The 24,957-nt window shown below is 34.1% G+C and overlaps 3 protein-coding genes across 4 annotated transcripts; 2 read left to right on the forward strand and 1 right to left on the reverse strand.

Moving 5' to 3' along the window:
• The first annotated feature begins 12,659 nt into the window (after nucleotides 1-12,659).
• On the forward strand, nucleotides 12,660-14,007 carry LOC145051441 (uncharacterized). Its single transcript, XM_078999422.1, has 3 exons — nucleotides 12,660-12,877; nucleotides 13,044-13,228; nucleotides 13,471-14,007. The coding sequence occupies exons 1-3, from the start codon at nucleotides 12,871-12,873 to the stop codon at nucleotides 13,642-13,644; spliced, it is 366 nt and encodes a 121-aa protein (XP_078855548.1). The 5' UTR covers nucleotides 12,660-12,870; the 3' UTR covers nucleotides 13,645-14,007.
• A 4,359-nt stretch (nucleotides 14,008-18,366) lies between these two features.
• Nucleotides 18,367-20,266, forward strand: LOC145053573 (Cysteine proteinases superfamily protein). 2 transcript variants are annotated; one of them, XM_079001636.1, is made up of 3 exons: nucleotides 18,367-18,467; nucleotides 18,984-19,079; nucleotides 19,153-20,266. In XM_079001636.1, exons 2-3 carry the CDS (start codon nucleotides 18,994-18,996, stop codon nucleotides 19,994-19,996), a joined length of 930 nt encoding a protein of 309 aa, XP_078857762.1. In that variant the 5' UTR covers nucleotides 18,367-18,467; nucleotides 18,984-18,993; the 3' UTR covers nucleotides 19,997-20,266. The 2 variants fall into 2 exon arrangements, with proteins under 2 accessions (XP_078857762.1, XP_078857763.1); XM_079001637.1 differs by having other exon boundaries at nucleotides 18,369-18,467; nucleotides 18,971-19,079.
• Nucleotides 20,267-22,801: 2,535 nt separating this feature from the next.
• On the reverse strand, nucleotides 22,802-24,577 carry LOC145051442 (tRNA-specific adenosine deaminase TAD2-like). Its single transcript, XM_078999423.1, has 6 exons — nucleotides 24,313-24,577; nucleotides 23,951-24,053; nucleotides 23,807-23,873; nucleotides 23,546-23,705; nucleotides 23,034-23,225; nucleotides 22,802-22,939 (listed from the first exon to the last, which is right to left on the reverse strand). Exons 2-6 carry the CDS (start codon nucleotides 24,040-24,042, stop codon nucleotides 22,902-22,904), a joined length of 549 nt encoding a protein of 182 aa, XP_078855549.1. The 5' UTR covers nucleotides 24,043-24,053; nucleotides 24,313-24,577; the 3' UTR covers nucleotides 22,802-22,901.
• Between the last annotated feature and the right edge of the window lie 380 nt (nucleotides 24,578-24,957).

Genomic DNA, 24,957 nt, shown 5'->3' on the forward strand with positions numbered 1-24,957 from the left:
ATCCTTCTTGCATAAAAGTTTCTAATCTAGACATAGATCCTCAATATCCAACTCCTAATATGGAAACATTTCCACATTTGCCATATGACAACTCATTCTTAATAGAATCTTATCTATTCATAATAATGTCGATATGGTCCATCCAATATCATACTTCCAACTACTCACAAGCGACCAATCCTCAGCGAACTTTGGATCGTCCTTTGATAGTTGTTTAATAATTTTAGTCAAAAACCCATTCTAGTCCTTTTTCCCTCTTAATGCGCTAGACATTTGAAAAATTTTAGAATGGTAAATTATTATAGCATTTGCAATCGATCCTATACCCGAAGTGTATGGGACACGATGCATAATGTCTCACATAAAGATATGATACTTTACCAATCTTTTGCCATAATATTTTATGTGTCATGTTCTCACAATTCGAACTATGAAGAGGGATGCCGTAATCATAATCGAATTTTAAGAACATACAATGTATCCTTTGACTGAAAATATTAAAATTTCTCAATCTAAGCTTCAGATTTTGAAACGAAGTATAATATTCTCTCCCTTAATTATAGCAAAACAATTTTTCAACCCATGCAACTTTGCAAATTGAATCTTTGTTTTTCTATAATTAATATTGCTAACTTGCAATACTTGCCATAATAATCATACAGGCATAACACTTATGCTCCCACTATCATGATGATTATTATTATATAAGCATAACACTTATGCTCCCACTAGCTTTGACATGTATTTAGAAAACAAATGAACTTCCAGAAAACAATGCCTATTGAATTTCTGAAATTCATATTTCTAATACCAGATACTTCGATAAGCCTTTGTCTTAGATAGCTCATATGTGTGTTTAAACAATTCAGAACTTATGTTACTAAGTTCCAAATGTTGAAACTAATTGCCAAATCTCATAATTCGAACTATGGAAAGGGATGCCGTAACCATAATCGAATTTTGAGAATACAATTTTCACAATCGCTATCTTCTTAAAATCTCTTTTAGTGAAAGCATTTCCTCACAGTCATTTTCATGAAGGAGGGAATCTTATGACACTTAGATTTTATGGTGTATGATTTCCTATCCATGTGAATTTGCCAAAACCAAGGTTTGCGACAAATCCAAACTCATATGGACTGAACTTTCTTAATCTTGATTTCTTGCCTTATGGTAACACGAGTGCCCACCATGTCTTCCAAGTAGTTTAGTAACTTGTCCTTACATATCAATGTACTTTCCATCGACTAAGGATCTAGTATGCATTCAAATGAGAACTCATAGAACTCACATACGCAATTAACTCAATTGGAATGGCACAAAAACAAAATAATGTCAGCACGATAGGTTGTAAACCTCAAGTCGTGTGCTAGTGATGATCGATAAGGTTTATTCTTGATTTGTTCTTGAAACCTTTCAAGACCATTAAGACTCCCACTGACTCTTTGACATATAAGATTCTCTTGTCAAGAAACATTTCTTGACAAAGCAAATATTCAAGAGTTAGTGTAGTTCTTATCAAGACAAAACACTTCACATAATTGGTCCTAGTTGGTCTTTGTCTTATCCAAGACAGCACAACTTACCAATTTCAAATGTGCAAGAATAAGAAAACTTTTTCCAAATTCCACATTTGATGAGTGTTATAAACCTACTTAAGACTTTTCACTCAATGTCACAATCTTGACTCTAAGACTTGATATTGGAACGAAGTATGATTGACTTATTGATTTAACCATTTCTACAATACTTGATTCCTCTTTTTAGACATGCAAATGCACTAAGACTCACTTAGAGGATCAATTGAGATATGGTTCTTAATCATTAAGACTTCATCATAAAACACAATAAAAGGTACTCTCCCTTTTTCTTAGAATGGAGAAACTTTTATCTTTCTGCCTTCTTGATTCTTCTTATTCATTCTGCTATTGATTGAAACTATTTCAGTTAACTCAGAACTATACTCAATCTTATAAGTATAACCATATTTACTAAACTTTAGTAAATCATGATGAATATCTTTGTCACTCTTGTGGTAGACTTGATCAACGTACGACCTAGTGTACTCGATCTCCTAGTCCTTCAATTGACACTTTGCCAAAGAATTAGTCTAAGTTTCCCAAATGTGAAAGTTTTTTCATTCATCATGCAACACACATTGCATGATTCCAAGTTTCTGTCCAATTGAAACTTGGGCGATGAGAAACTCTCCCTATTTGGTAAACTTTTGACATTTCCACAAATAACACAATTAAGAATCAAATCCATTATTGCTAATAATAGAAACATTCAAACATCAATTTTTCATACATGCCATCACAAGGATAAATAAATAAGATAAAATCAAAATTCATTTTATTGCGGAAAAAAAATTGTCCTTGCAATTCAATTGAAAAACAATGTTATTACATATTTTTTAACAATCTATTCTAACTCCAAGTAGTAGCTCAAGAATCCATTCTTCAAGTAATGCGATCGAAATCCATTTCTTCATGATTAGATTCAGCTCACTTCTTCCCTCAAGCTTCCTTTCTTTTCTTCGATCCTACAAAACATCAAAATGTAATCTTATCACATTATGTATTAAGAATCTAGAATAGGAACTCAAAAGAGTTAGCTAATGGATTTTACCTGAAGCAGAGCCATACATCTTGACTCTCCCATCTCTTAGATCTCTCAGGTAGTTAGGGCAACTTCGTCTCCAATGCCCTTTCTTTTGGCAATAAAAGCAAATGGACTCCTTTGGCACAGCACATCGGACAATCACAGACTTAGTTCTTTCTGGACTTCCAATGTTGCCAGTGTCCATTGAAGTTTGGGAGTTTGATTCAACAGACAAATTTGCTTGATTAGCATGCCAAATCATTGCTGATTCAACAGCTATAAGCAAATAGGTGAGATCAATAAGGGTCACGTCGTGATCCATCATATAGTACTCTCTAACGAACTCACTATATGATTCAGGAAGTGACTGAAGAACCCAGTCAGCAGCCAACTCGCTTGAAATCTTGACACCCAACATGCTTAACCTATCAATGTGTGACTTCATCTCTAAGACGTGTGCACACACAGGTTTCCCATCTTCGTGTTTACTTGCCAAAAGGGCTTGAGTGAGCTTGAATTTTTCAAGCCTTTGAACTTGTGGGTCAGGGAGAACAATTAGAGGAGGTGGAGGAAGTGAAGCATGACTCTCATTTCCTTGATCGTATCTCGGAACGTCATCTTCATTTGGAAAACTTGTTCCATGGGATTTGGGAAGACCATTGTAAGATTCAGACATCTACAAAACGGAAGAAAATTCAAGTTATGTTGATTAGATTTCTTGATGTAACACCCAAATGAAACACCAAACTAGGATCCAACACAATACTCTACAACCTAGAAGAGGGATGCCGTAATCTAGTTGCAGAATATTTGAAGGTAGGTAAATGACGATTTACCAATTTCCACCATGAAAAACGAAAAGGAAGATTAAGTTTTAAATGAATTGAAACTCCTAGATCTTTTGAGATTCATTGAACTTTTCAATGGCATGTTTAATCTCGATTATGCCCTACTATTTGTGACTGGGATGCCGAGGATCACAAACAAGGTGTGAATAACCATACGAATCACGTGGTGCACCCAATGCTACAATCACCTAATCAATGTGCCGGTTAGCCACACACGCTCCATTGATCTATGACAAACATCGAGTCACCCTTTGCTACCAATGTCATCCCCAAATTAGTGTGCCGGTTAACCACACACGCTCCACTAACGTTTGACAAGGGTACGAAGTGTAATTCCATGGGTTAGCATACAATTTCACATTTTGCCTAAAGTAACTATGATTTAGGAATTTGAAAAAGCATTTAGTTACTTTGTACTTCATTATACTTATAATGGAAGGTTTCTGTCCTATCCTACCCGTTCGGCTAACGACCCTCCACTAGTCAAGAGTGCGGTGGGTAAGAGTGGATACCCATTCAATCGCCATTTTATAGGCAACTTCCTTAAACACCCCTTATAGACCAGCTTCGTGAATGAGGCCTACTAACGGTAAGACTGACTGTTTACTCATACATATATATAATATTAGACTTTTAATTTTATATATAGTATAGGGTGTATTTTACACTTTTAAAATAGTAGGTGGTTTATCTTAGTAAATCATACCTTTAATTTAATTAATAAAACCATGAGGGTGAGATTTGAACTTTTCAAAATTAGGGTTTTTGGAATTTAGACTTTCAAAATTAACTTTTAATCAACAATTTAAATTCCAAAACTTGAGGGCAAGTTTTGAAACTCTTCAAAACAATTAGGTTTTAATCTCACTTAAAATTTTCGAATTTAAGACATTTAAATTAAAATTTTAAATATTAAAACTCTTGATTTAATAATTACCATAAATTAACCAATTAATTTAAATTATTAAATCACAAGGGATTATCTAGATCATGAGGATAATTACCAATTATACATCTAAGATATCCTAATCCCTTGAATCCCTCTCTAAATCTCGAAAATAAGGGATGGGATAATTCAAGATCTTTAATTACCACATTTAACAATTAAAAGATTATTACAAGATATGGGATTATCCAAATCCCTAAAATTTAGGATCTAACCTTGGGGAAGGAGGTAATTTCGAAATCCAAGGGTTGGATAACCCTAGATTTCAAAATCTTGGAGGCTAAGGAAAGGATTTGGGAAACCCTAGCAAAAATCGCCATCAAGGGTTTTGCAACCCTAATTGCGAAAATTACCTAGCCTTTAGGGTTTATTAGCCATAAACCCTAATATGTCAAATTCATAAAACATATAAGCATCAAATACAACTGAAACCAATCAAGGCTCTGATACCACTGATGGGTTTTATGCATAAGAACAATCCTATGTGCTCATACAAACCCTAATGCTTGGATCTAGGTTTCTCTATTGTACATGCTTTGAATCCAAGACTAATAACCTTAGATCTAACATATTATAAACTGAATTAGGGTTTATAGAATTACCTTTAATTGTTATATAGTAATAACAATTAATTCCTTGCTTGAATAGGCCTTAGAAAGCTTAGTGCCTCAAGTGCTGCACCTCTAATGGAGTCACAAACACCTTATGCAACTTGGATGAAGAGGAGAAGAGAGGGGAGGCACCAAAAACGGCTAGAAACCCTAATGGAAGACTTGTCCACGTTTTTGGGGCATAGGGGCCCTTTATATACATGTAGGCTATTAGGGTTTACAACTAGGAAACCCTAATTTGACTGCTTAGGCCCTAAGCAGCCCATGGACTCCTTAATCATATCCCTTGGACGATTTCTAATGGGCTTCCCATAGAATTCGTCCAACCTATATATTATTAGGTGATCCATAGCCCAATTATAATTATCTTATAATTACAACTTCAGTCCCCTAAGTTTAATTAATCTCTTTTAGCCACAAAATTAATTAACAATTAATTCTTGACTAATATTAATTAAACAATATGATTTCTCCTTTAATATATTATTCTCATAATATATTAATAAATCATATTTTAAACCTTTCTCTCCTTAATTCATCCTACATATTGCTATGGTGAAGGCAACCCAAAAGGACCATGCTCATAATCGGGTCAAGTACATACCAAAATAGTTATGGACTTAGACACTAATCCAACAGTATTATCGTGACGAACACGAGGAAAAGACACTTCTCGGATTCCATGTATTGGCTCCCTCTGTCTACCTCGTATCTTTGACTGGGATCGGCGTTGGTTTCCTTCGGGTAGTTACCTAGGGTTTTCTTCTCCTATAGACATATTGAATTTCTACTCCGTCTTACTTCCGATTCCGACTTTGGGTGTCATCACTTCATGATGGATGACTGGAAATCTCGGAAGTTTAGGCAAATTTCCCACCATTTCCCTAAAAAGATATAGGCACTTAGTGGTCTCAATAGTCTCGTCCTAGTTCATTTATTTCCGAACTGGAAATCTTCTCAATGAACCTCCTCCAGGTCTGAATCAACTCTTCTTCCGAGTACTGAAGTGGATAGGGTTTTCTACAGGGTTCGTGTGAGAATGGAAATGTCTAAAGAATCCTAAGAGATTATTAACATTTCACTGAGTGATCCATATCGAGTCCTGCTACGATTACATAGGGTATACAAATCATATGTAGCTTAGATCCGATAGGCCTTCGAATATGTGATACTATTCTATATCCACATCCCAACGAGGAAAAGGAAGTAGAGAGAAACCACACATTCTTAGCCTATGGGATCCTTATTATATATAAACTTGGGAGTATACCCTCTGTAATTGTACGTATATCAATAAGGATCTTTTTAGTTCTTCACACAAGGTTATTTATGGATCTTAAAATACCCCTATGGTATTTTAATTTTCTTGTTTGCTTTTTAACTTCTGAATATGATTCTGGGGTTAATGTGAGTCTTTTAGTATTCCAAAATACTCCCATAGTATTTTAAACTTTATGTTTGGCTCTAGCATTCCTAGTTGGTAAGTTTCAGACTCATTGCAACACCACTATCACTCCTAAGCACACGTTCATCACATCTCGAATAAATGTAGTTGATCAGGTTACATTTATTCCAGCTTACGATTACAGAACTGCCCAGGTTTGACGGTAATGCTCAACATCTGAAGACTTTTATTCTTGTTCTTCTTGTGATACTTGTGTTCGAGTGTTTAGATTCTGGATGTTCTTATACTTTGGTATAATATGGTTATATTTTAAAGTATAATTCTTGGTCAGAGTGTTTTATCCTTATGTATTTATAGGCTGTATATCTTTTATGAATTGATATACTTAGCTCACTATAAACAATGCTCTGATACCAATCTGTCACACCCCAAAACCGGAACGGCGGAAACGTTCTGCGGTGGATGACGTCATGTCAAGTATCACAACATATGTAGTATAGTAATCAAAGTACAACAACCATTGCATTAATAGTAATAGTTTTACATAGTTTACATTACATAGAAACATCAAAGTAATACAAGTAATAATATAGGTGCAGCTTGGTACTAACTGTCTTCACCAAAAGCTCCTGGGATGTACCTATCTATTGCTGACCTGAGAATACAAGTTATTTTGAAAGCGAGTATCAGCATTTTTATAAATGCTGGTAAGTTCATAAGTATTTAGTGTCATTTGTGTAAGCAATCATTTTATTCAAAATAACTTTATAAAAGTAGTAGTTTAGAATCAAAGGTGTATTAGAGTCCTTTCCAGAAAATCCTATATTTTCTAAATAAAAGCAGTCTTCTACCAAGACCCGACAGTGTTATGTTTTAAAGAGAATTTTCCCTGTAATACTATCATTACCCAAATACGGTATTTGATTTTAAAGGAAGTAGAAGGATATCACAAGTAAAAACATTAGGGAAAATAACATATGCCTCAGTAGGAAATACTGCTGACTAAGGCAAAAGAAATCGTAGACTCCAGGAGAGTATTGAGTGAACGACACGCCTGGCTCAGTTTAACAAAAGGAGACACAGACCCCAGACAGTATCAAATGAATGATACGTCTAGCAAGGTCTAAAAACAGTGAATACAGACCCCAGACAGTATCAATTGAATGATACGTCTAGCAAAGTCTAAAACAGTGAACACAGACCCTAGACAGTATCAATTGAATGATACATCTAGCAAGGTCTAAAACAAAGGGTGATCTTAAGTGTGTTGTTTCAGAAATACAGTGTTAATTCCCGTTACCTTAAGGCCATGAATTATAAGGTAACCCCGAGATACTCGTAACCATACTGATAGACACTAGAGAACTTGGCGCCCTGCAAGCGTCGGAAAGAATGTGACATTTGTCACCCCTTGGCATGGTAGGCCGTGCACTGTAGCTAGCAGTCAGGGTGTGGGGGTGTCAATCCCGTATAGATCTATACACACAATGCCCGCTTCCCTACAAGAGACTCTGGTTACCAACTTGACAACGGAGAAGGTCGTGTCCTGAAGATGCATCTCGTATAGTGAGTTATGATGTAAATACTGGGCTAATGATAGAGACTCACAAATAAAATGACCGACGTAAACCTATCTATCTATACATGTATACATAATATATAATTAATGATCAAACGACCTTCGGATGGATATCCGATCCCACCATACCACATCCCAACGAGGAAAAGGAAATAGGGCGAACTAGCCTTCCTAAGTCCTTTAAACATTATTTATATAACTATACAAGTACAGGCATACATTTAACTAAGTAGAAGCATTTAACAAAGTTGAAGTGTTTATCGAAGTAGAAGTGTTTCACGAAGTAGAAGCATTAACCAGTAGAAGCGTACCACGAAGTAGAAGTGTATCACGAAGTAAAATCGTATCACGAAGTAGAAGTGTATGACGAAGTAAAAGCGTATCACGAAGTAAGAGCGTTAACGAGTAGTAGCGTATCACGAAGTAGAAGTGTATCACGAAGTAAAAGCGTATCACAAAGTAAAAGCGTTAACAAAGTAATAGCGTTTAACTAAGTAGGAGCATTAACTAAGTAGAAGTATAACGAAGCAGTAGTATCTAACAAAGTAGGAGTATAAAAACATGGAAGAAAACTTTGATGAAAACTTTGGAAAACCTTTATACTTAAGAAAATCATGACTTGGTATTCTTTTGTAAAATAAGTTTGAAAACCTTTAGAAATCCTTTGAAAACCTTTCGTAAACAAGTTTTAAATGAAACTTTGATAAAACATTATAGGTAAGAAATCCTTTGTTTAAAATACTACTGTAACTAAATCTGAAATAAAACATACAGCGCGAGGGTCAATTTGAGAAAAGCTTTGAACAAGTAAAGACGTTTTAGAAAACCATTTACAGTATCATACTTGGTAAAACAGTTAACAGTGTAATAAATCCTTGTGCATGCAGGTTATCAATCACATGTGATTGATATGATAACTGGCATGTTTTAACTTGTATTCCCCCCCCCCCCATAAAATCATGTAAAAACATTTAAAAGGTTAATTCAGGGGTATGAACTCACCTGTTGTAAGCAGATCGAACGAAAGTGTCGGTTGGGTGCTCGGTGTCAAGTAAAGACTTGAACACACTTAGTGACCTATTAACATATGATGACATATGTTTACATACAATTAGTAAATATAATACTAATTAAACACGTATACGCATCCTAAAATGCGGAAAACACTTTGATTCAAGTGCTAGGAGTGTCCCGGGTAACATCTAAGGGTGTGTATGGCCTAGATAGGGAGTTTACTCTTCAAGAGTAAACTCTTTGTAGAGTTTACGACCCTAAGACCTTGTCCCCATGAGTTTACGGCCGTAAACTCATGGATGGTGTGTTCTTTGATGCATTAAGGTCTTATAACACTTGTGGAATTAGGCTAGGTTCAATTCTAGGGCTTATGAAGGGTTTAAGGCTTCAAAATGGGCCATTAAAGGAGTTTACGGCCTATGAATACTCCTTGAGGAGTTTACGACCGTAAACACATTAGTTTACGGTAGTAAACTCATGTTGGTCCATTCCTTTTGTTGTTTGGTGGTTCTAACTCATGCATGTAAGGTTCTAGTCACTTTTAGGAGCATAGGAAGGTGTTTAGGGCACCTAAACACCTTGGAAAGGTGTTTACGGTCTAAGGAGATGCTCTTGGGGAGTTTACTACCTTAAACACATGAGTTTACGGCAGTAAAATCATGTTAGTCCATAAATCATGTGTTTTTGTGGTTGTAGGTTAGGCATACGAAGTTCTAGGTCCATTTCCAAGCCATACCAAGTGTTAAGGGCACTTTAACACCCTTTGGGGGTGTTTATGGTCTAAGAATGGGTGTTTACGGTCCAAGAACCTTCTTGGGCCGTAAACTCAAGTGTGACACATAATTGCATGCTTTGGTGCACATAATGAAGGAAAATAAGGTTCTATGCACTCTAGGGAGTTCATGGAAGCCCTTGGAGTTGTTTGAGGGGTAGTTTAACACTTAAACAAGTGTTTATGGTCCATGAAGATGGGTTTACGGTCTAAGAACATCCTTAGACCGTAAACTCATGTTTACTCCCCATTTGGTCCGATTTTGGTGTTCTAAGTCCTTTCGGGTAAGCCTCTAAGCCATTGCTAAGCATAAGTGTTTGGGAGGGTTTTTGGGCATCAAACCCACTTCCAAAGGGGTTTACGGTTTTGGGAGGCTCCCAAGACCGTAAACTCATGTTCTTGGGGTTCTTGGATGATTAAGTCACGAATTTTCAAGCTAGATAAGTTAGATAACAAGCTAGGAAGGTTTACTTACCGATTTGAGGCTCGGAGGGGCGATTTTTGACCAAAACCCGTTTGTAGAGAGAGAAAGTAGAGAGAGAGAGAGAGTCTAAGGTGGGAAAAGGCTTCTAAGGAGTGTCCACCCACCCTTATATAGGGCTTGGGTGTTGTACCCGATATACGACTACCTGATACTTATGTTTAACTAGGTTTAAAATTTTACCCGGTTAAATGACCGTAAATAAAAATAAACTTTTTCCAAATAAAATGGAAAGATAATTTACGTGTTTTTATTTTTGCTTGAAGAATATTAATTAAAATATTCCAACGGGTTTAAATCCGGTCAAAAATATTTTTGGGATAAATTTGGCTAATTTTTTACGTTATTAATTTCGACGTTAAAACTAACGGAAATTTTTGGGTTGTCACAACATTCGCCTAGTTATTCCTATAAATTTAACGGCTATGTAAGTGTACAGGTAATCAAAATGTGTTTTTTCATCTAAAATCAACATTATGTATTGATGATACGACTTAAATGCCTCCATAACCGATCCAATGACTTAAAATGGTCAGATATCATTTAACAACATTTTTAAACACGTAATACTTACAAATCCATTAGAAAACAATATTTTCACATAGTTTAAAGATTCAAATATGATCATATGTGGTTTATGACATGAAACACTAAGGCTTTATGTGAATCATATGTACTTCAAAATGAATTGTAACTTGCAAATCGTCATTGGATCATCTTCAAACTTAAATGTGGTAGACATTATGAGTTAGATTGATGACAATGGTTGAAGTTTAAACTATTCCAAAGTTACATAATGTCACAATTACAACTCAAATCGTCATTGAAGTTATTAACTAACTCAAAAAACTATATTTGATCAACATGTGCAATTATTAACATATGGTGCATTCATTTGTTCCAAATGCGTTTAAAAAGTTCAAACAAGGTTAGATCATGGATCAAACGCACATATATAGGTCAATATTCAAATCCACCATAGTTAAGGTTTCAAAACCCAAAATGACATTCAAGCTAATCAAGCCATGAATGAGTAATCTGACTTTAGATTCATAAACAAATAGTTCAAACAAAACAAAGCTATGGACTCAATCCTATTCTCCGAGACATCACAGATACGTATTTGGGGAAATCCAAAATCCAAGAGTAGAAGAAGGAATTGTACCTTCTAGTGTCTCAAGGATGCAATTCAAGCTTTTGTTCTTCAACTACACTTCAAATCCACCTCTAATTCTCCCCATAGCTCCAAAATTGCCATCAAGCTTTCCCATGGCTTCCCAAAGTCGTTAATGTATATGTTTGACAAAACTAGTTAGAAGCAGAAAGTTAGTAGTTGTAGTTTTTATTTGTTTAGAAGTGTCCCAAAAAAATGACCGTAAGCTTATAAAATGTGTAAAATCACATAAAATCAAAAGGCTAAATGTTACTAAAATATAAAAGCTATTAAAAGATTTTTGTTTAAAATAAAAGTAAAAGCCTATACTTACAAGTTAAAAGTTAAAAATTACTAAAAACTTTCAAAAGTTCGATGCCAAACATCCATACCAAATTTATAATTCTTTGTATCTTGATCATCTATGAGGTGTTTGGGATTGTGCATTGTCATATGCTTATCTACCCTAATAAATAAGAATGATTTTGCCACATGTTCTTCTCTCATTCAATTTGCCACATGCCATTTTGTCATAATTTAGAGATATATTTATTTTCCACTTGTCATTTATTTCATTTTCCATTTCTAATATATTATTAATTAGTTTCCATAAATTAAACCTACCATAATGATATTAATTTCAAATTCTAAATTTTAAATTTCAATTTCAATTTTAAATAAATTTACAGTTTAAACCTTTGTGTTTAACATTTTGTTATAATTAACCTGTTTAATATACGGGTCTGATAACTAAACAATAATTTTAATTTGTTTATTTTTTCCATGTTTTTTTCTCATAATTTTTAGTTATTTCAAATTTCAAATTCAAATAAATTTCTCATTTAATCGTTTCTATTTAACATTTTGTTTTAATCAACCCGTATACGGGTTTCACAACTAGTTACTTATTAGTTTACCAAGAAGCCATTCAACTAGAAAAGTATTTGGAAATTCAAAATGGCTTTAAGCTTTTTCCACACAAGTTTTGAAGAAGTCACTTTTTTCAAACTTTTTGAAACTCGGTTCGTTTGATTTTGAATCACAAACACCCCTAAATATAACTTACACCGTACTTTTATTATAATATGATCTCTAACCAAATTCAAATTTACATATTTTAATATCGACTTAAAGATTGTAAACATTTATAGAAGGAATCAAACGACTAATATGATCATCAACCATTCATACTCCTAAATGGTATCTCAATTTCATATTGGATGAATCAAACGCCTATATACTCGGCTTCTTTTTCTCAAACAAGAATTTACCAACAATGTATCTTCGTCTTTTTTCTAAACAAGAAATCACCCTGATACGTAATACTGCAAAACCCTAAATTCTTACATCTCTATAGCAATAATGGAATTCAGAGTGCCAGGATTTAATAAAATGCAGCACAATCAAGTCTAGCCTACACTTTCTTCATCAGCTTCTTCTAACCATACTAACTAGCAATGGAAGGTACGCAATCATCGATCATATTCATTCGATTAACTGTTCAATAAGTTCCGCAAACCAAAGATCATTATTCGATTTGTAGATTTTTTTACGATTTCATCAGTGTAGTTGAAAATTACATGTGCGATGTTTTACTTGAACATAAATCGCGATGTTTACGATTTTTCAGGAGGACCGATGTGTACGCGAGAGGCGATTCAGCGTGAACTTGAGAAAGAGATGATACGGGGGATGATTATAGCAGAGGAAGTTGAGCGTCTTCACGTTTTGGAAGCAGAAGTGAGGAAAGAATTGATGATTGGACGAGAGATAATGGCAATGAATAACCGAAAGGGATTTCCATCATCGTTTATGGTGAGTACGTAATCCTCGTTCTCTCATTCACGAATCAGTACTTTATCCTGCTTAAAATCTTCTACATAGAATAGTTTTCTTCCATTAATGTACTGTTATTCATAGTTCAGCTTATGCATCAATGAACAGAATTCCATCCAAGATTCTAATTCAAGTAACTTTTTGGGGGCTTTAATTTACCTTTTCAGAGATTTTCAGTTTTAGGGTTTTTATATAATTTCATACTGAGTTTCTTATTACAGCCAACCACGTCTGGAGCTGGACATAACCCACCACAATCATTACATTCAACCGAGCTTAATTCCTACAGTCAAAAGAAGACTATAGAGTGGAAATGTCCGATCTGTAAGGTTAGTGCACCATGTGAGAATGGTTTCCTGCAAGATGTTGCAGGAAAAAACACATGGCCAAAGTGACAACTATCAATTACTCATCCAAATGGATATGTCCAATCTGTGAGGTTAGTACAACGTGTGAGAGTGGTTTACTAGATCACCTTAGAGGAAAAAAACATAAAGCCATTATGGAGTCTTTGAGAGGTGACAACAATGGTAAAAGTAACAAATCTGTTGAGACACATGAGCCATTTGTGATTAAGAACTTTTTAGGATATGTTTCAAATGGTTTGAAAGAAGATACAAAGAAGGAAATGGAGTGGAGATGTCGGATCTGTGAGGTGATTGCAACAAGTGAGATTGATTTACAGAAGCATATCGCGGGAAGGAAACATAAGGCTAAGGTGGTTACTTTAGGAAAAGGAAAAAACATTTAAAAAATATTTGTTGACTATAAGTTTGATTTGAGTTTTGGTTCTTTTTATTGTTTGCAAACAAGTTTTTTTCTTTTTCATGGGCTAATGTTGTAGGCTTGATAGATTGAACTACTTTAATATTGTAAAAATATATTGAAACTCCCCATAGTATTACAACTCTTGTTGAGCTCAAGAGTGGTGGGTGTCAAGGCACAGTCACATTTAAGCAAAGTTTAATTAAAGTATTTTTGACAAAACTAAGGCTTAAGGGAATGGGACCTTCGCTAGCAACCGGCTACACCACCCCCAAAGTTATGCTATTGCTAAGAGCCTCACTAAGAACATCTTGAGAGAGAGAGAGAGAGAGAGAGAGAGAGAGAGAGATGTGATTGGTTCTCATTTCTTTGACTGAATTCTACTTTCTAAGTGATTGTTAGCGGGAAGCTATGGATTAGAAGTTATATAGATCATCAAACTTGTTGTTAATCAAAATCAAAATATTTCAACCACTCGAAACACCCCAAATGATATGTACTCACATATGGGTGGATACATGCACATGTTAACATCCCCAATTCAACAACCTTTGTTCACCAACCATCCATACTTAGTGATGTCAAAAACCCCCCATAATGTCTGTACGAGAATATAAGTACGAGAAAGTATATAAAAGATTCATAAAATGTTAAAATACTCTTATAGTATTTTATGTCTTTATGTTTTGTTCTTAGATCCTTTTGGTTTAAAGTTGGTAAGTTTTAGATTGTTGTCCACCTCGACCACTCCTAAACACATGTTGGTCATATCTCGAATAAATATAGTTGATCAGGCTATATTTACCCTAGATATGATTACATAACTGTCTAAGTTTAATCGCGATGTCCAACTCTTCTAAATACTTCTTATTATAACATTATTTTCTATTATACATGTTTGTATGTAAACTTTATAAAATACTTATATTTTTAAAGTATACTTTTAGTCAGAGTGTTTTAGTCTCATTGTATTTATAGTTGTATATCTTGTATGATTAGATATACTAGTTCACTATAAACAATGCTCTGATACCAATCTGTCACACCCCCAAACCAGGACGACGGAAACGTCCGGGGGCGGATGATGTCATTATATAGTATCATAACAATTGTATATAATTGAAACATAGCAACCAAAACGGAATACATTGAGAATACCAACTTACATAGTTTACATATTGTACTTGTTCATAAATTACACAAAAGTGACAAAAAGTAAAATTTCATACTGCTGCATCACTTGATCTCAAAACATAGTTGATTACCTGTTACTGGTTCCCTGAGAATACAAGTCATTTTGAAAAGCGTCAACTATAAACTTGGTGAGTTCATAAGCATTTTTGTATGAAAATGGATTTGTAACTGTTTAAAAATGATTTTCGTATACTTTCAGAAAATCCGATAATTTCTATAAACTGTGTCGTTAGTTTTATATCCAAAACTAAGAAAAATGTGTGTATGACTCTTGTATCCTTCCTTGTAAAATGATAGTGTATGTATGTTCCAAGAAAATCCAATATTTTCTTATAAGTAAATTGTAGTCTTAACCCTTCAGACCAGAAATGTAAGCAATTATGTACTGAAAAGGATATGTAGTTTTATATTTTAATGAAACCAGCGAAGTATAAGCTTCCCGTAAACCAAGATAGTATTGTTAATCCCTATGTGAGTTATTATAACCATGCTTAATGTGACTGTTATGCCTGAGCGACGTTCTTTAGGCGTTGGAATTGGTAGATATTTCTCACCCTAGACCGGCCCGTCTAGCTGTAGCGAACATCTCAGGTGTGGGGTTGTCAATCTCGTATAGATCTATACACAACTATCTCGCTCTCCCTCCAGGAGACTCTGGTTATAATGCAGGACTTAAAGAGTATGCTAGGTAGGTACAATGAATAGTATGTCTCACTAGAGCATTAACGGATTTACGTGAACTACGACTCCCTTTTTTGTGTAATAAAGTAATGGCACTATTTGAAAAACTTATGACATGAGTTTTATGACACACAAATTATACTATCAATAATTTGTCTTGTATGTTTTTGTGTAAAACTATTTATATAAACTTTTATATAAATATTAAGTTGAAATCTTGTCTAGTAGTAATATATGTTGTTAAAACATAATATTTTTGGGTTTTGACTCACCAAAACGGTGATGACTAAAAACATGACCATTTTTACTTGAAAAGCTATTTTTAGCAAAAGAGTTACCAAAACTTGTAGTTTTACAACTCATATTTTCTTGTTGGTACTTGTATCACATGATGAGTTTTATTTGGGTACATCAACTTATATACATGATTTTTGTGTAGATAAAGTAGTGTTAACCATATCTTATGCAAGTATTATTTCACATTCAAATAATAATGATAAAACTAGCAAATATTCATAAGATAAACATGTTTTGACTTGTGTCCCCCCCCCCCCTAAAGGCATGAAAAACTCGAAAAATGGGGGTATAAAGCTCACCTTGAGTGGTTGATGTGTGTAGTTGAAGTGATGAGATGAAGGTTTTGAGCCTAAAACACTTGGATTGTTTGATGAACTCTTGAAGGTTATGATACCCTAAGGTTGTCAACACATAATATTATGTGTAAATAGGATGAAATCAACAAGATAATGTGTAGGATCACTAGCCAGACTCGAAATACTTACAAGGATATTGGGAATGCTTGAAGAAATAAGCCTTCTTAAAGCTTGAAGCTTGAACTCTTTAGAGTATTTGGAATTTCACAGTAAGTGAAAATGGAATTGTGGTATGTGAGGAAGGGTTTTCGTCCATAATAAAAGAAACGAGATTAACATGATACTTACTTGGATTACTGGAGGGTAATGCATTGTTATTTGATGGTTATTACGTGGTTTACTGTGATTGCATTGGAAATGGGTAAGCATTCAACTCCTAAAGTCAACTTTTCTTGTCTTATTCACATCCTAGACCGCAAACCCCATCAAAATATCCTAGTATGACCGAAATCACATGTGATTTCGGTTCTAGGATGGATTTCACTTTTAGTTTTCGTTCCTAAGTCTTTTCCCATGGAGATTTCGGCCTTAGTGGGTCATTAAGGTGTATTTTCGGCCAAACAATGATCCATTATAGTAGTTTTCGGTTTTAATGGTTCCTAAGTATTATGATTTCGGTTTTGAGTGGTTTAGATCACAAGAATGATGGCCTTAAAACTCAATAATTCAAGGTCATTGCATAAATACATGTTGTTATGTTACAACTATTTGATTCTTGTTTGATGTGCATGAACGTTTCAAGTCTTAAATCAACATGAATTTCCAAGTGTATATTATCTTTAATCATACAAATGGTGCCCTCTTGACTTTCAATTTATATTATTGCATTATATATATATATATATATATATATATATATATATATATATATATATTGTGGGTACCCTTATACACAAGACCTCTTAGACTTGGTTTGACCCAAAATCTTCTAGTTGTCACATAAACCTGGTGTGGATCTTCCGGCTGTTCTTTGATCCTGAGAATTTTGGTATGCTCATAGACGAATAACCCTTCGTATGGATCTACTTCTTCATCATCTTGAGGAATCGGACTGCAGAGGTAAAGGATGAAACGACAATTGTCATCGAATAACCCCCCAAACATTCGGTCCTGAACTCGACAAAATTGACCTATATTCATCGAAACCCATTCTCTATTCTCTAAAACCACACACACATCTCCAACAACTTGGCACTTGACCCGAACCCATAATGAAACCTACTATTCACCTGTGACTTCATGTATTAAAAGGACACATAAATAAACATAATAACCAAAATGCATAAGTGGATAACAAGAAATCATCAAGGTAAACAAACCCTAGACCAAAAGAGTTTACCTAAACTTGGAATGATGACGATCTACAAATGGGTTCCCTTATTTTAGCTCTCCAATTCCCTCGGAAGCTTCTGCTTGTTAAAGAAATGGAACAGAGATAAAGAGAGAAGCCTCACCGATTAATGCGATTTAATTGTTGATTTGGAGATGATATTGTTTCCTTATTTGTTTTTATGTAATTGTTGATTCTTTGGAATGTTGAGTTTTCAGAATTAATGATTCCCAGACAATTTGAATTTCAAAAGAGAGGAAGTCGAATTAATAGGAGATACTTATTTATTAGATTAGAGGATTTGCAACTTCCTTTTATCCTCTTGATCATTATGCTGTGGTATTTTTCATTTTTAAATGGAAAATACACATTTCACTTTAGTTATTTTGTATTCCAAAAATTGTTAAGAGGTAACTATTATCTTTTTGATAACTCAAGGGGTATTTAAAAAATAACTGAAAAATGCTGGAGGTTAGATGCAAATATGTAGGGATCGCTTAATAAAAATCCTGATCATCGTGCTTAATTCGTGCCATTTCTCCGCAGTGTCGCTTGCTGCCTCCTGCTGTTCACTTCGCCATTGAAGAAACCTCCGGTAATGCTTCATCTTCTTCGTCACTCGATTGATTAATTTAACAGCTATAGGCTTCTTTTCTCTTAATCTGCGAATTTAAAACCTAAATTTGTTGTTATTCCCGAGTGAATCGAATTCGCAATACAAAAATGTGAAGGCTTTGATTTTCAGTATCAAATTAGGGATATTTTTTTTATAAGATGGTTGTAATTTAGTACTCGGATTCATTAAACAATTGGTGCTCCCACTGCTCCAATAAATAAGAGTTGCAAATTGGCTTTTGAAAATCAAATCTATTACTTTCCGAGAAAAACTTGTTCTTTGTAACCCCCTTTTTCTTATCATCTTCATAGCTTAATTATTTGCCTATATAATTAGGAATTACTTCCAACTATTTATCTACTAAATACAAAAATATATATAGTTCTCTTACAAATTTAACCCCCAATATAGTCTAATCTATTGCCAGTTTCAAATATCATAACTATTTAGAAGTTTAAATCTAATCTTACAAACTCATAAAGCTTTCGATTTCAGAGTTTTGAGAATGGAAAATACCCAAGAACCAGAGGAAAGTGAGACTAAAGAGATTCAAGAAACAGAAACCCGTGAGGAGATGCTTTCAAGACACAGGTACCCTTCTTTCAATTAAGTAATTTCTGCATTTATAAGTACAAAAATGATGACTTTGGTATAATAATTACAGAAAAGAAATCACCCAATTACAAAACAAGGAAATCGCACTAAAAAAAGCAGCAGCTAAAGGCAGTAAAGCTGAGCAAAAAGCTAAAAAGAAACAAGTGGAAGAACAAATCTCTCAACTCACAAGTGACCTAAAACAAAAACATTTAGGTGAACTTGCAACTGTAGGTTATACTAGTAGCACCACAATCAAGGAGGACAATATCGACATTTTAGCAAAAGCCATAGCTGGGGTCTCTGTAACACAACCCGAACATTCAAAACCCACAAAAAGTGCAAAAAGAAAAGAAAAAAGAGCCCAAGAAGAAGCAGCAAGAGAGCAAAGAATACAAGAAGAACAAAGCAATATTGTGAGTGACAAAATGGTTGAAAATGAAAAATTGGAGAAAAAAGTCAAACCACTCGGTCTTATAGTCAATGAAATAAAACCAGATGGGCATTGTTTATACAGAGCTGTTGAAGATCAGTTGAAAATAAAAAGCAAAAGTTCATCTTTTTACACGTTTCAAGAACTTAGAAAAATGGTGGCAGATTATATGAGGAAGAATTCATCAGATTTTCTTCCGTTTTTTCTATCAGAAACAGAAGAAGATGGAGATTATCATGAAAGATTTGAGAGTTATTGTAATGAAGTGGAGTCAACAGCTGCTTGGGGTGGTCAACTTGAGCTTGGGGCTTTGACTCATTGTTTAAAGAAACATATTATGATATTTTCAGGGTCTTTTCCTGATGTGGAAATGGGAAAAGAGTATAAATCTGGTGATTTTTTGGATTCAAGTATTGTTTTGTCGTATCATAAGCATGCATTTGGGCTTGGTGAGCATTATAACTCTCTTGTTCCAGTTTGAAGAGAAATCCGAAAGGGTAAAAAGGTAATATATCATACTTGCAGTTATTACTTAGTATTTTTGTTATGAAATGGCCATATAAACCATGGTTAATCTTTTAAACTAGTGTTTTGGTTTGTGCCTTTTTTTTGAAGTTGAACTTGTATCAACAAATAATATGATTGATGTCACAAATTTAGTGCTTTGACTTTGTTTCAAGAAGGTTATATGTTGACTGGTCAATTATTGGTATGAATTTATGATAGATGTGGTTTGACTTTGTGTCATGAATGTCATATGTTGACTTATAATTTAATAAATTTATTTGAATGTTTTTAAACCATCTAAGATATCTTTTATCTGCAAAAAATGAGGTATATACTTTAATTTGACACCAAATGACATGATCATATGCAGAATTTGATTATGTTGTGTTGATTTAAGTCTAACTGTGATCTAAATGTTGAGTTCTTATTCTTAATCCCACGTAAGTTTTAAAAAAAATTATATCTGTTCTAAAAACCAAAGTTGTGGAGCTGGCTTTGGTTCACCCCTTTACTTTGAATCCATTTACATTTTTCATTTTTACTTTGGAAAATGACACTTTTTATCCTTTTATTTTTTTAAATGTCGTTTATACACTCTCAATTTTGAATTTTTTAAAATATCCCCATTTTCCACTCTCTGTTTTTAAAATGTTGCTTTTCACCCCCTCAATTTTGAACTTTTTAAAATGTCATTTTCACCTTGTTCATTTAATTAGAATTCCGTATTTACCCCATAATATACATAATTTAATTCTCTAGTTACCACACATGACACATCAACTTTGTAAAATATCACTTGGACCCCTTCAACTTTGAATTTTATAAAATTTGTCATGTTATTAAAAAAAACTAATTTATTATGTATTTGTTTTTATCATGGTTGTCAAAATCACGATCCTAGGTATGAAAAACGATCCGGATCGTAAAATGATCGTATTTTGGGTAGGATCGTAGAGATTCGATCCTATCCTACCTTCCCTTGATTGTTTTTTTTTTTTTTTTTGCAAATGAAATTTTTTTTACCACTTTATGTCTTTTACCTTTTACCAATCTATCATTTATCATTTTTTATTGTGACTTATGACTAATATTTTGAAGTTTTTATAACTTTTGAACGAAAAATTAAATGTTTGAAATATTTTTCATGATTAAATATTTTGAATTAAATTTATATTTTATTTTGTGGGATCTTAAGATCTCGATCTTGCAAACCAGAAAACGATTCTAGGTAGGATCCCAATCTTGACAACCTTGGTTTTTATGTATGTGTTGGTGTAAGTTTAAGGTGATCAATGTTTCGATATAAATTTGAAAATTTTGCTCATTACCTTTTTATAAAAAATACTTCTTTTTTTATGTACGTGTCGGTATAAATTAGGAATGACAAAAAAGTCCGAACCCGACGGGGAAATCTGAAACCCGATCATTTCGGGTTGGGTAACGGGTCGTTATTGGGTTTTTTATCGGGTTCGGGGCAGGGAGTGGGTTCTCCTCGCCCCGACCCGCCCCGATTATATATATATATATATATATATATATATATATATATATATACACACACACACACGAATCATTGTGATGTTAATTGCACACATTCAAAGATAAAATATTTACTTTGGACAATCTTTTTAGTTTTTAAAAATATGGTATGAATAATTATTTCTTATGTTTTGACGTATTACACTAAACTTAAATCAAATAATCTTTTTAGTTATTGACAATTATTTATGTTTTGACGTATTATACTAAACTTAAATCAAATAAATTTATTATAACGTCTAGTTTATTTTATTAAAGTGATGCATCATATTTTTAATTTAAAAGGGAGGCTAGAACATGTATTTTTTGTAAGACATTGGGGTACCCTAAAACAAAATAAAGATTTTGTTATGAATTGTTATAAACCCGATAAGATACACCTGACGGGAAAACTCAAAACCCAATGGGGCGCCCCGATAAGATACTCGAAAAATATCGGGGCGGGTTTGGGAAACCATGCCCCGCCCCAAACCCGCCCCATTGTCATTCCTAGTTTAAATTTGAGTGTGTGTACGTTTCGACGTAATTTTTTATACTTTTTTGTGTTTCGAGTATGTCAACATTTCGACATAAGTTATATTTTCATGCTTAGTTTTAAGCACTTTGTTTACATGGCTTTGGTCCCTGACTTTTGTGTTTTGACCCACTTAAGTCCTAAGTTTCTATGTGTGGCTTTGATCCTTGACTTTTTTAGTTTGGCAACTGAAGTCCTCTTAAGTTTTTATTGTTACCAAAAGAGTTTATCTTTTAAAACAATTACTAAAACTGTGGCACAACGGGAACATCCTATTTTAATCTCATACTTTTGTTAGCTTAGGCCAGTGGGTATGAGTCCTCACCTACACCATTTTTTTTGCCACCTTACATGTCATGTCACTCTAACACATACAACTTTAGTTACGAAATGGTTACTACACCAAAATCATTTCCTATGTTATATAATAGTTTTAAACTTTTAAAATGAGGACAACTATTCATGTGAAGTACAACTCTTGAATCAATGGAATGGCATTGCCTTGTATTGAGAGGGCAACGTCTCTTAACATAACTTGAGGTCGGGATGGTGTTATGTTGATCTTAACGCCATTAAGCTTGTACCACATAGGATCCTCCATGCAATGGATGACCCATACCAATCACCCTTAACCACTCAACTTTCAATTTGTTCCTCTTATCTTTTTGTTCAATCTTTTTATGAAATTTCACAATTTTAAATTGAGTGATGACGACTTGTTGATGATGACACAAACTATTGTAACAACTCGATTAAACAATAACCAAATAGTAGTTACAAGATGCAAGAAAAATACATTTGTCAAAACTTAAACACCATTCAAATGTCATGGTTGTTGAATCGGTTGGCGATGAGGTTTTGGAGCTGCACCAAACAAAAGGGGAAACCTTATTTGCTAAAAGAACAACATGAGTCAAAGGAGAACTAGTTAATTAAGAATACATATATACGTACATACCATTAGGGTTTCCAAGCTCATAAAAGTTTCTAAAAAGAGAAACTGCTTCTTCACCCATTATCCCACCCGTGCATTTGTAACTTTTCCTCCCAACATCTTCACCACTATCCGATGTATTTGTATGCAAGGATAATATTGATCCACACCCTCCAAATTTATCATTCCCACAACCATAGTACACCTCTTTTATACCTACATCCATGTGTAGTGAAAAAGAGGGCACCATATTTATATATCAAATTAAAAGTCTCATTAAAACTATGTTTGTTACACGGAACTTGATTGGACTGGACAAGTTTTCTATTACTGTTTTTGATTGACACCAGTTTCGGTCCTTGTCAGCTGCAATTTTTGCCCTATCGACATTGGTCACACCTTTTCCACCTTTTTGGGAGAGAGAAAAAAAAAGTTGTTTTTTTTTGTCTGATTACAGTCTTAGTCCAATGTATGCCAAATACAGTTGTCATGTGTAACAAATGCAGCCTATGTTGTGTTAGTTTGAATAAGAGTACCAATAAATGATAAGGCAGATGCACACATTATACATGGTTCACATGTAACATAAAGAGAGCATTTTGAGAACATCTCAGCAATTTCATGTTTTGTAAGTTCCCTTTCTTTCCACTCCTTAAGCAGAAAATCAATAGCTTCCATTTCAGCGTGTCTTGTAGCCTGTATTTTAGAGGCCAATTTGTTAGTGTTAGTATTAACATTAATGGTGAGTTAAACAGAGTTACAAACATAAAATATAAAATTGTTATAAAAGTATATACATTTCTTGTTTCATTAGTCCGATTTCTTCCACATGATATGACCTTCCCATCCATAACAATAACACATCTGTTCCATGAAAAAGAAATTCGTTTATATGTATGTCAAATGAGAGTCAAAGTACCAAAGAATTTGATAAGACATACCCCACAGGCACCTCAAGACTGTCGAATGCAATTTTAGCCTGTTCTAACGCCAGCTTCATAAATGCAAAAACTTCAGGCATTTCTTCTCCCATCTTGATATGGACTGAAATGAAATAAACAGGCATGGAAAAAAGGGAAAAGAGAACTTCTTTAAGTAATTGCAAACAGTATGTATTCGGCATTCTAGATAAGCAGTAGAAAAATCCTGTGAATCCATATCATTGGCTAGTGACTAAGCATTTGAATTGAAATAAGAGCAATATTTTATTCATAAGACAAATCGCAAGAATGTGAGTGCAAATGTCGTTTGTTACACATGCATTGCAACCTAAAGGAAATGAAGTCGTATTTTTTCTTCATACCTGACGCAAACTTCTAATATTGATGCCGAACTTCAGTTAGACATATCATCAAGCATCTAGAGTGCACAACCAGCTATTGGCACCCTCTTATATGTGACTACAGATGTGAGTTTCAGAACGTTGAAAACAAGAATACACACATTCAAGAAGCTGCAATGGCCTGAGAGGAGGAGAGAGAAGCCGACGTGAGCGAAATCCCAAATTCTCGAGCGGACAAACTGTACTGGACTGGTTTACATTGTTGTTTGTACTCTGATATTCGATTTTGGCCCAAAACCCGGCCCGATCTGGGTCGTCCGAGTTCCGGCCCTTTTTATCGTCCCAATTGGTTGATATATCATTATGGTGTAGACTTTATTAGAGGAACAAAGTAAAGGTAAAACCATTTAGTAGCGTGTTATGCATAGAGGTGCAACTGGTTTCGGTTTTTATAGACGGGTATCGGTTACAATATGTTTTTTTTAGAAGTAAAATTGCATTAAAAACTGATTCTTTTGGTTTATAAACCTGTTCTGTTTTGTTATTCTAGAAAAACTGGTATCTGTTATATAGTATAACATTCTCGTAACCGATGGTTTGGTTTTAACCTAATCGGTTCTCAAAAAAACGGTTTGAAATGTGCACCTCTGGTTAATCACTAAAAGG

This window comes from Lactuca serriola, chromosome 5 (assembly GCF_051521515.1).
Source record: "Lactuca serriola cultivar US96UC23 chromosome 5, Lser_US96UC23_V15, whole genome shotgun sequence".
NCBI classification, from domain to species: domain Eukaryota; kingdom Viridiplantae; phylum Streptophyta; class Magnoliopsida; order Asterales; family Asteraceae; genus Lactuca; species Lactuca serriola.

What these genes read in the sequence shown, in the direction of transcription:
- LOC145051442 (XM_078999423.1), bottom strand. Translation starts at nt 24,042, where the DNA reads ATGGGAGAAGAAATGCCTGAAGTTTTTGCATTTATGAAGCTGGCGTTA. An exon ending in GGACTAATGAAACAAGAAAT is followed by an intron (nt 23,706 to 23,806) that starts GTATATACTTTT and finishes TCTAAAATACAG; the next exon opens with GCTACAAGACACGCTGAAAT. An exon ending in TGAGCTTGGAAACCCTAATG is followed by an intron (nt 22,940 to 23,033) that starts GTATGTACGTAT and finishes TGTTTGGTGCAG; the next exon opens with CTCCAAAACCTCATCGCCAA.
- LOC145051441 (XM_078999422.1), top strand. An exon ending in GATTTCCATCATCGTTTATG is followed by an intron (nt 13,229 to 13,470) that starts GTGAGTACGTAA and finishes TTCTTATTACAG; the next exon opens with CCAACCACGTCTGGAGCTGG.
- LOC145053573 (XM_079001636.1), top strand. Translation starts at nt 18,994, where the DNA reads ATGGAAAATACCCAAGAACCAGAGGAAAGTGAGACTAAAGAGATTCAA. An exon ending in GAGATGCTTTCAAGACACAG is followed by an intron (nt 19,080 to 19,152) that starts GTACCCTTCTTT and finishes TAATAATTACAG; the next exon opens with AAAAGAAATCACCCAATTAC.